The sequence below is a fragment of the Syngnathus scovelli genome, chromosome 4 (genome assembly GCF_024217435.2).
Source record: "Syngnathus scovelli strain Florida chromosome 4, RoL_Ssco_1.2, whole genome shotgun sequence".
In the NCBI taxonomy this organism is placed as follows: domain Eukaryota; kingdom Metazoa; phylum Chordata; class Actinopteri; order Syngnathiformes; family Syngnathidae; genus Syngnathus; species Syngnathus scovelli.
In genome coordinates this window covers 16,867,186-16,878,389 of record NC_090850.1, presented here as the reverse complement: position 1 = coordinate 16,878,389, position 11,204 = coordinate 16,867,186, and the positions used below count along the sequence as shown (strand labels likewise).

At 41.1% G+C, this 11,204-nt stretch overlaps 2 protein-coding genes across 3 annotated transcripts; one reads left to right on the top strand and one right to left on the bottom strand.

The window, feature by feature from the left end:
- The first annotated feature begins 957 nt into the window (after nt 1–957).
- On the top strand, nt 958–5,886 carry LOC125967549 (saccharopine dehydrogenase-like oxidoreductase). Of its 2 annotated transcripts, XM_049718737.2 has the most exons (13): nt 958–1,242; nt 2,270–2,382; nt 2,676–2,756; nt 3,138–3,267; nt 3,357–3,406; nt 3,488–3,618; nt 3,819–3,936; nt 4,152–4,271; nt 4,347–4,403; nt 4,631–4,742; nt 4,860–4,941; nt 5,134–5,223; nt 5,394–5,886. In XM_049718737.2, coding segments are annotated over exons 1-13 (1,284 nt in total). In that variant the 5' UTR covers nt 958–1,043; the 3' UTR covers nt 5,395–5,886. The 2 variants fall into 2 exon arrangements, with proteins under 2 accessions (XP_049574694.1, XP_049574693.1); XM_049718736.2 differs by having other exon boundaries at nt 5,134–5,886.
- A 122-nt stretch (nt 5,887–6,008) lies between these two features.
- Nucleotides 6,009–11,053, bottom strand: gcfc2 (GC-rich sequence DNA-binding factor 2). The gene is made up of 18 exons (XM_049718735.1): nt 10,640–11,053; nt 10,413–10,514; nt 9,908–10,114; nt 9,557–9,820; nt 9,261–9,361; nt 9,001–9,152; nt 8,740–8,923; nt 8,489–8,612; nt 8,331–8,367; nt 8,086–8,183; nt 7,806–8,005; nt 7,589–7,733; nt 7,394–7,515; nt 7,171–7,247; nt 7,024–7,090; nt 6,603–6,749; nt 6,381–6,517; nt 6,009–6,310 (listed from the first exon to the last, which is right to left on the bottom strand). Exons 1-18 carry the CDS (start codon nt 10,965–10,967, stop codon nt 6,178–6,180), a joined length of 2,625 nt encoding a protein of 874 aa, XP_049574692.1. The 5' UTR covers nt 10,968–11,053; the 3' UTR covers nt 6,009–6,177.
- Nucleotides 11,054–11,204: the final 151 nt, after the last annotated feature.

Sequence of the window (11,204 nt, the reverse complement as noted above, 5' to 3'; positions counted from 1 at the left end):
CTTGAGACAAATGTTAATTAGTTGTAATCGTATGTTTTCCATGAAATTGTGTGTTTATGCTTTTCCTCTAAGTATTTTGGAATTTGTTGTGAGAACGGTAGTGTGCGTGAACGACGTCGCCATGTTTAATGTGGCACAATGACGCAGTCGATTTAGCGAATGCACTCATGTCTATAAGGATGACTAGTTTTCATGCGCTGTTGCATGTTTATTATGTTGCTCCATTTGCCATTTGGCATATTTGGTGATTTGCACTTTTGATATTGTGCATGTTACGCTCTCTCAGAAGCGAATATAGAAGCCTTCCTGAAGTTATTTCTTTCCTCTACCCCCAAGCTCCGCCCTTGTGGATTCTAGATATATCGATACGATTTTAATGTTGATATCCTTGATATTATCACTATCACTTCGACACCAGCTCAACACTGGAGTTTCCCTTTGACTAGTGTGCACGCCTAGAGTCTTTTCTAAAAGGAGTCACTCATACTCGCTACTCACAACTTAAACCACATTCAGTTGCCCCCAGATAAGTTATTTTATTTTTTGAGACTGTTTGTGATTTAGGGCTATACAAATAAACTTGACTTGACTTGACTTGACTTATTTTAAAAAAAGTGCCATGAAATTATTGTTCATTTAGCTGACTCAGTATCATTTATGCTTAGACCTTGAAGCAATATATGTACCCCATTAAAATGTGGAATTGCAGTGAATACATTTACTGAAATTAAAAAAAAGCTACTTCTTATATTTGATGAGCAATAAATTAATAAATAAAAAATGTGAATAAACCTGTTAAAATATGATAAATATGAATATGACTTCCACTTCAAACGTTGCCAGATAACTACCGGGTCACAAATATTCGTTTAGAACTGACGCGCAATTGTGACATATCGGTATCTCTATCACGACACCAGTTTCTTCGATATTAAGGCTTGCAGTATCATACGTCAGATTCTCTCGCTTCTTCCGGGTAGATAAGCACTGTCAGGTGTGTGTCACTGGTCGCCGTGCTCTCACTCTATTTGCCCGCTGTCATCATGGCGAGTGTTCAGACATCCTCCAACAGACCTTACCATCTGGTGATTTTTGGAGCCTCCGGGTTCACGGGACAGTTTGTGGTGGAAGAGGTTGCCCGGACGGCGTCCGAGGGTCCAAAAGGGAACCTCAAGTGGGCTGTGGCTGGTAGGAGCAGGCAGAAGTTGGAGCAAGTTCTGGAGCAGGCGGCCTCTGTCCTCGGTTTGTATCGGGCTTTATTTCTTTTTTCCCTCACTGCCGATTTGCTTTAAGACGTGAAGCTGTTGAGAATTGACTTTTTGCCGTACCAAATTCAGCTTTGAAATATTAAATTTGCATTGTTAGACTTATCTGAGTTCACCTTTATCCAAGACTGATAACAAAAATAGTGACTCTGCTGAATTCCAAAGTACAACCAAACTTACTCCACAAATCAATCTTATTGTCCACAAATCGACGTCAGATTGCAAACATTTTTAATTTTGGAACATCCGTAGCGCTAGCATTCATTACCTGCATCATCTGGAATGCAGTGCAAAATGCAGCCAAGTTGATTTTCCAGGTTGACAATGGTCTCCATGCAACAATCTAAAAATGGAAAGTAAAGCCTAAAACCAAATTAGAACCTCGGAACATTTCTGTGTTCATGGCAGTTACCAGAGGATTAAATTGGTATGATTTGACTTTCATCCACCCCTCTCTTTGTCTTTGTCTTTTGGGAGTGCACAACAGCTGATGGAACATATCATCTCACTGATCAAGCCCACTTTGGAACACACACACACACACACACACACCATTTTGTTTTGTAACTGAAATTCTTCTTACCACTTGGCAATTTTGCAAGAATTTTTTTCCCCCACCTTCTCAAAAAAGTAATTGGCCAAATGCACTTTCTAATCATTAGCTGTACTTGCTGTTTTTTTTTTTTTTTTTTTTTTTTAAAGCTAGCAAATATGTTTACTGCCTTAAGGTTTGAACCACACTGCACGGGTAAAAACTGGCCCAATTTGCCAAGATGTCAGATTTTATTTTTGGGGATACAATTATACTCTTATTGAATCTGTAACTATATCTTCTGTAGGTGCACTTGTTTGATATTCAAACTAATTAAAGAAGCACCTTAAAGGGACAAATTCGAATGTCCTCTTGTGAATCTTCCCCTTTGAATATGGGAGAATGTCTTCGCCTGTTCTTCTGAAAGTTGTGAACAAAGGATGAATCCACTGAAGCGCCTCTCGTGTTGCAGAAAACCCCGAGCTGAGGACCCAAGTGGACATCATTGTTGCAGATGTGGAAGAACCCGACTCTCTTACGGCCATGTGCAAGCAGGCCGTCATTGTTCTCAACTGTGTGGGGCCTGTAAGTATACCACATGTATTTTTTTTTTTTCCAGCAAGTGCTAGATTTGTCTGGTGACACACACCTTTGTAGGCAACATTTCCATCATATCCCCCTGCTCTCTCCTCTTCTGGCCATCTCACACACTACAGCATTCATGTACACAATGAAGGCCACAGTCTGGCGGTGCACAAACACGCCTTCTGTCCAGCAATGCCGCTTTGCATCTGGTAACCCATTTGATTCTTGTTTCAAACAGTTCAGTTAAGGGCTATCTAATATGGGGATGATTGGATTTGTTTTTGTCTTAATAGTACAGGTTCTTTGGTGAGCCAGTGGTTAAGGCTTGTGTGGAGAATGGAGCACACCACCTTGACATTTCTGGAGAACCTCAGGTATTCATGCGAGATCACAAAGTTGTGCCCAGTTTCGACTTCTGAATCAAGTATACTATTTGCAGCAAAAACTCCCTTCTTTGAACAAATCAACATTTCAAATTGTGAAATGTGTTTTCAAATCAAATGTAATATTGCAAATCACAAGACCATTAGTTATCTTTTAAAAGGTCATCAGTTTCTGCAAAGGAATGTAAGCGCTCTTGAACCATTTCATGTGATCTGATCTTGTTGAGAGACTTTGTTCTAAAATATCACATTGAAGCAACGTATTTGATCACATTGTATCCATGATGCTCGTTGGGATTTTTTTTTTTGTCCGTTTATTTTGCTTATGCAGGATACGCCTGATTTTGCTCTATTCCACACGTTTGTGTGCAGTTTCTCGAAGGCATGCAGCTGAACTATCATAACATGGCAGCCGAAAAGGGCGTGTACATCGTCGGAAGCTGTGGATTTGACTCCATCCCTGCTGACATGGGGGTCCTGTACACTCGGGAGCAGTTCAAGGGTACAGAGACATTCTTGCATGATTGCCAACGACTGTTAGCACAATAGCCCGCCCCCTGTAGATAAACTATTTTGCCACAATGTTCTCAGGTACTCTAACTGCATTGGAGAGCTTCCTGACTGTCAACACTGGCCCTGAAGTATGTGGAAACATTTGATACAATTCTATGCCAACGAGTTGTTCCACGTGACTGTTGAATATGTTTGTCTACTCTTGACAGGGAGGAGTCATCCACGATGGCACGTGGCAGTCTGCCATCTACGGCTTTGCAGACAGCGACAAGCTTCAGAGTCTTCGCCGGAAGTTTAACTACAAACCGTTGCCTTCTTTGGGCACCAAGCTGCAGCGCAGGTATTGTATGTTTCTAAGGGCTGGGCAGGACCGGACCCAGCTGCAAATGGCAAAAAAATAAAGTGTGATTTGTCTGAGGAATGCAACTTTTTATTTATTTGTTTTTTTTTAACATCCACAGCTTTTCACCTATTGCTGATGAGTCTGGAATGCATAACTGGGCTCACTGGAGTGTACCTTTCTACCCGTGTCTTTCATAGGGGTGCATTGTTCTTCAGTAATGAGATCCAGCAGTACACGGTGCCCTTCATGGGTTCTGATCCGTCAGTCGTCAAGCGAACGCAGCGGTTCCTGGTGGAGGAATATCAGGAGACTCCGGTTAGTTTGTAAAAAGAAAATTATAAAAGTTGAACAAAATGTAATCCCTTCCTATTGGAGACAATGGGGATTTGCTTTAGTCAGCACAAATGACATTTTTTATATTTTTACCTGTCATACAAGTGTAAAAAGACTTAACTAAAAATAGACAGATCAGCCAGAACAGAGAAAAAGCTAACAAAAAAGCTATATATTGAATATTTTCCCTTCTCCAGGTCCAGTATGGAGCCTATGCAGGCATTGGTGGCATTGGCAGTGTCATCAAATTGATGTTTGCTGGCATGATGTTCTGGTTGTTGGTCAAGTTCACTTTTGGACGGAACCTCCTCGTCAAGGTAAGGTGACAAATGTGCAAATCTCTTACTGAATATATGGATTTGTATGCTTAAGTCTTCGCTGTTTCATCACAGCATCCAGAGTTCTTTTCCTTCGGACTCTTTTCCAAGGCTGGACCAACTCGGAAGCAGGTGAATGTGTACATTGAAAAAAAACGAGATAAAGACTTCTGGAACTCTTAAGTTTCTTGTATAATCTTTAAACAAATACTAGATGTTTAGCATGAATGTATTGATTTAAAAAGTTAAATAGAACTGATCTTTTCTCAGGCAGTGATTATTTTACGAACCTTTAGAGAGAGCCCATGTACCACACTGAGTATCACCTAACTAACCGATCAACTGTGTATGCATTTCAGATGGAATCATCCTCGTTTCGCTTTGCTTTCTATGGAGAAGGTTACACAGAAGGGCTGGACCCCACCCAGGGAAAACCTAATGGCAAGATTTGCACGCTGGTTCAAGGACCAGGTAAATGATAGCAATTCTTTGAACTCTTCAATTAAGAGTTGTTGTTTTTTTAAACAATTTATGAAGCTCTCAGCTGTTTACCTTTTAGACCCATTAACATCGTTTCTCCCTTTTTAGAATGTGGCTACGTGGCCACGCCCATTGCTTTAGTGCAGGCAGCTCTGACAATCCTCAACGAACCTAAAGCCTTGCCCAAGAGGTGAGTCATCAAACCCTAAAAAATGCAGACTTACAAGTTTACTAGTGAACACCCCATATATATATATACCATACTAGTTAAATGGTATCAAAACAATATCGGCACAAACAGTGTGCTGCAATACAGTTACTTCATGTTGATAGCTTTAAATTTTTATAAAACCCACTTTTGTTCCCCCCCCCCCCTATATAGTGGAGGAGTGTATACTCCAGGAGCTGTGTTTGCGAAAACCACCCTGATCAAGCGTCTCGACAAACATGGCATCCAGTTCTCTGTCATCTAGTAAGGCTCCTGTACAATTATGTGCTCCAGGATTTACTTGAAGCATTTGGAAGCAGCTGCAGAATAACAACTTGATGTTTCCAATCTAGAAAAGCTCATTCAACATTGACAGATTACGTTCCAACAACACTTTTGTAATCATTCTTTATGCACCTTTTTTTGTCCTGCAGAATGCAGCATTACTCATAACTCACTGCCTGCAAAGTCATTTAGCACCATCAAGTACTACCATCTTGAGTACAAAGATACAATCCAGATTTTGTTCTCATACAATCAAATTTTTTTTGCAATGCACAACAGCTTTTGCAGCACTAAGGCAGTTTAATTTGTGCTGTAGAGCATAGCAGCTTTGTGTTTATTTGCTTACTTGTGTTAAAGGCATCTTCAACTTGTATTTGTGGATAATGCTTGGAATTCCACCATAGTCATCTTGTCCAAATATGTACTTGTTAGATTGAGCATTAAGATTGTGCCCAAAATGAAATATTCCAATAATACTCTGCATAAATTGCTTTTGCGGTCTGGAATGAGCTCAACTAGCATGTTGATCTTACTCCAGGCTTGTTTTGCATCCAAGTGTGAGTGAGGTGTGCGGATTTGCCTTTTTTTGTGATGAATTTTGCTGTTTTGGGCCTCTTGAATAAAGTCAGCTCTTCAAACAGATGTCTTATGGCTTTCATAATGCTAATGCCTTTTGGAAGAAATCCACCAGTAGTTGTTCCCAACAAACATTTAGCTCCATTTAATTGAAGATACCGTTTTAAGAAATACACACTAAAAGCATCTTGGTGAATAAAATGCAATTTTATTTAGAAAAATAGTCTTTCCAGTATAGAAACTGTATTGCTTACAAAAAACGCATGAACACACATTCTCTTGGCAGTGAAAAGCCTTGAATTTCTTTTTTTTTTTTTTATCATTTTTTGAAAAGATATGCTTTTATCTGATTGTGGTTCATTCCATTTCTTGATTGAGCAGCTGATGAGAGTAGATAACATCCTCATAGTGGTATTTTTCAGCTATGCTCATGATGGCGTTGTGGCATCGAATTCGGCTCAGAATTTGCAGCACTTCAACCACTGCAAGCCTGAAGACAGGGAACAAGTATGGATTACATAAATCCAGAATAATAAGCGTGGTTGTCAAACTTTCACTACCTTGTGTCTGGTGCTTTGGGAGGTTGTTGTTTACAAATGTTGTGAGCCTTCTGAATGAGGTGATCTTTGAAAGACTGTAGCTGAGGCAAACATTCATTTTCTCCTCCAAACCAACTAGTTGGCAGGCTGTCTGCAATCTGAACAGAGACAGGATAGTACAAGTTTAAAACAGAAAATGTAGAAAATGTGTGCTCTTCCTTTTTAGAAAGCAACAGTATTTACCCTTTTACATGCATGAAGGTCAGTGTTGGACAGCATCTGGCTGCCAAGGGTGATCATCAGGTACCGGCACAGCAGTTTGTCTAACATCAGCTCCTTCAGCACTGAATCAGGCAGCAGTTGGTTCCATTTCCCCATGTTTCCTAGTAGCTAGCACAAGCATAACAAAACAAATGCATGTGTTAACAAGGTCATGAAAAAAAATATGGGAAAACATTCACTGGTGTCAGGCAGAATCTTCATATTGCCAAAATGATGTGGAAAAAAAAGTTAGCCATTTCCAGCACTTTAGGGAATGTGTGGAAAAAAGAAAACACATTTGTGGACTGACCAACAGTAAAGATTTATGTATTTTTATTTTACCAAATTGTGACTTGGCATTTCGGCCTGATGCCAGTGCTATGCTAAAGTAGCACTCTCTTACCTTGATAGCCGTCCAGAACTGTTGGTTCCTAAAGTGACTGTGAGGAGATAACCTATCTTCTAGAAGCCTAATAAACCAGCAAAGAACATTTTAAAAATATGTTACAATCAAAACAAAAATAAAAAAAAGTAACGGAAAGAAACTGACTTTTTGGGGTACAATGGGATAAAGACATCTTCATCCACACAGACCCTCAGTCGGTCAATCACAGCCTTGGTGAGCGCCTGTGGACATGAACGCACATTAATGCAGTTCAATTCAGCATTTTGGTGTAATTTCAGGACTGTTGAATGCACATTTAGGTTCATCCTAGAGTTTGTCCCACAAACTGAATATCTCAAATTTTGTGTATGTTTTAAAACAAGCTTACTGTGACTGGCTTGCTCTTCTCTCCTTCAAAAATTGAATAGTCCTCCTTCAGCCGGTGACACAGCTCAGTGAGATGGGTTGACTGACGGAGGGACATGGGGTCCCAAACCAGGTCTACAAAGGCTGAACACAGAAGAGGATGCAGTTTGGTTTTGTTATTTATGCAACAATGGGTGGGTTGGGCAATGTGTGCTACCTGTTATTTTGGGTAGGACTGTCCTTTCGATGACATTAGAAAGCATCTCTCTATCTAAGTGCTCTAACTCTTCATGACCGTGGCCATGACAAAAGGTCTCCACTGCGGTGAACCACGGGAGCTTTTCAAAGTCTGTGCTGGTATCCTGACACACAAACACACTAAATCATCTCAAATCAACTGCTTGTGTCATGAAGTGTTCAGAGCATATAAGCACCTTTAGAGGGTTCCATCCAAGCAGCTGATGCCTTATGATGGGGTTAAGCAACTTGGGCAGACACAGAGAGATGTAGGCACTGTGGTAAGAGTCCGAGTAGAAGCTTCTCCATTCTTCAAAGCGAGATAAAATCTTTTTAACATCATGAAAGTCGTCGTGAACGTCAGAAAAGATTTCCTGGGACTTCAGCAGGATGGCAGCTAGAATGAGAGCAGATAGAGAAATGTTTGTGTCAGCATTTCAAGCGCATACAAAGTAAACTTTTTTTTTTTCTCCTTACCCATCTCCTTTTCCAGATATTCTTCCTCTTCACACAAAAGCAGTGTATCTTCAGGCATTTCGCCGTCTTCCACAGGTTTATCACAGGTGCCTTCCACTCTGCATTATGAGAAGCACAGCACAGAGCCGTGTGAGACGTCAGAAGATGTGGCTGGTAAGTGTTTAGCCCCGCATTATGGCAAAATCTTTGTAAACAATATACTGTATAATTTAAGTGATTTGTATTCAGAATTGAATCTAACTCACCTCTGAGTATCAGCTCCATTGGTGGAGTTTTCTGTGGCTGAGATGAAATAGAAAGTAGCGAAAAGTGGATTATGCCAAGTGATATTTTCATTATGGCTCATTAGCAGGCCAATAATTAGAAATCAATTGAGAGGGATGGATTGATGTAGCCAACTCACAGCTGAGCTGCTGTAGGTGCTGGGCATGCTCCTGGATCTTCTGTCGTCTCTTGGCGCACAGCGCCTCCATCTGGCTCGACAGTAGCGTGTGCAGCTCTAGTTCCAATGAGTTGATTTCAACAATCTGCACTCAAAAAGAGCCTTGAGTAAGAAAACCAACTGAAATATGACATTTTAAATACATCTCCTTAGTATCTATAAATCCGACGGCCATCATGTGCTTTGGGTGAGCAAATCAAATGGCGTCTTACCTTCTCACGCAGACACTCCACCAAATTATGGGAAAAGAGGGTCATATCTCGGTAAAACTTGAGTTGTTTTTCTGAGGAGCTTTCCTCCAGAGATTCCACAGAGGTTTTAGCACTCTCTGCATCTCCCTCCATCCGACTCAGCTGGGCTCGCCGCGCACTGTGCACCTCCTTCAGGGAGTCCAGTCTGCAAACAAACCCAATCACCTGAAGGACTTCAACCACTTGGCAAAGTTGGAATTAAAAGACTAACTGCAAACCTACGTTCCAGCTATCCTCCTCTTAACCATTGAGACAGTGACGGAGGGGAGTATCTTTGGGATCTTGAGACCTGCTGATTTCTTCTTTTGTCTCGGATGTTCATCGTAGTTGAAGCTACTGCAGCTGTAGTTGCTGGACTCACTGCCTGTTGGGCTCTGAGTGTGAAACGAAGCAAGGGAATCAAACTATGAAGTCAACTTCACTGGAAAAAAACAATTGGAATGGAATTTATATCCCAATAACCGTTCCACTAATCTTCTTACCTGTCCGCCAGGCTGTCTCTTGACTCCCTTCCCAATTTGGGTCTCCTCCCAAAGCTCTTGTTCCTCTTCGTCACTCCCTGACAGACTGCCAACACTTCCCTCTGATACACAAAACAAAATTACTTGAAGCACAATAGTCTCCTAACGTAAAACCATCTACACAGCAAATAATTTGATCCCTCTATCTAGCAGTGATTTTCATTAGGTGCGTCGGGACAAAAACGTGGGCGTTCTGAAAGACACTTTCAAACATGTAACCGAAAACACGTACTTATGTACTTTTATTTCTTCCATACCAAGTTTCTCCGCGATCCTCTCCTTGACGGTTTTGAATCGCGGCGCAAACTCAATTCTTTTCTCATGATCATCAGGTTCATCATCATCATCATCGACCCTGTCTTCATCCTCCTCCTCCTCCATTTCCTCTTTATGGTAGCGCTCTGGGGTGCTAGCGGAGGAGTTTCGGCCATTTTTGTCAAGAGGGATGAACTCTTTCTGGGCTCTTGTGTCCCTCCTTTGCCTCTTAGCTGCTTCGATGGCCCTTGCACTGGGGATCACAACTGTACACAAAATAAACATTGCACATTTAGTCTAAGTATTGCAGCACCACAGTATGACAGGTAATCTAGAATACGAAAACAACTTACATGGTTTAACAGCCGAGTAGCTGCATTTTGAGGTCGATGAAGAGGAACTGGCAGCTCCATCATCATCATGATCATCATCATGATCATCATCCACCTCATCATTCACCACTTCTTCATCATTGTCATCACTTTGGTGAGAACTATATGGTGATGCTTGGCTTTCATTATCTTGCCTGACAGAAGCAGATGTGACGATCCCTTCTGGTTCTTAAAAAAAAAAAAAGTGAGGAATGTCTTAATTACTTTACACAACATCTTTGATACGTCAAAAGCATTGATTCTGTACAGTAACAACATGACATAAGCGTGCAGTGATAAATCCTCATGTGTCCATTGTCACTGACAATAGATTTCTACAAAGTACTCCTTTGTCCTGTGAATATCACTGTGCTGACAAAAAAAAACCATCATCTGCTCTAGTCGAATTAAAGTCTATTTTCATCACATTAGCATCGACTTTTAATGGTGCAAGCCATGACTAAGTTTAAATTGAACCGTTACCTACCAACTTCGGGGTTGATCCTGACAGGTGGAACTTCCTTTTTCCTTACTTGAAACAAAACGGCTTTATCAGCAGACTTCTTTAGTTTAAACTCAGGTTCCAGCGCTGAAAACAAAAATGAGGTGTAATATTCAGTGACTACGAACATTGAAAGATTTTTTAAAAAAGATAACTGCTCTAATGTTAGCTAACTTGTCACTGTGGCGTTCTCCCCATTTAGACATATTTACGTTCTTTGTCGTCAGAGAAACTGAGGACGGTGCTTGTTTTCTTCTTGATGCCATCATTTACGTCGTTGTCGTTTTCTTTATTGTCTGCCGTCAGCGTGGATATCTCCACGTCCTCTCCATCACCCTCATCCACCTTTGATGAATTCGGCTCTCGCTTCGAGCTGCATGATATTCCACGGGAGTGACCAACTCTGGACGGCTTAATTGCCACAACCGCTACGGCCTTCTCTGACCCGGCTCCATCCGCAATGTTCCCCTGACTTTCCTCTTCATCGCTCGAGTCTCCCTTTCTCTGTCGAAAATTTCTCCTGGGCTTTTTGTTGAACATTTTTAATTGCTAAATTGACGGATGAACGTCTTGTTTTCGAAGTAGGGGCAAACTAGTTTACGTCATGTGAAAACATATTTACAAGTGTCGTAAACAAGACGTAAACGTATCTCGGTGCACTGTGGGTTATGTAGTCTTAGTCGAACGACCTTGAGCAGGTTGTCGCGTTGGCGCTTGCAAATGCATCTGCTAAATAGTTGCATGTGTCAGATCTGCACCGTTAACTAGATAAATGAG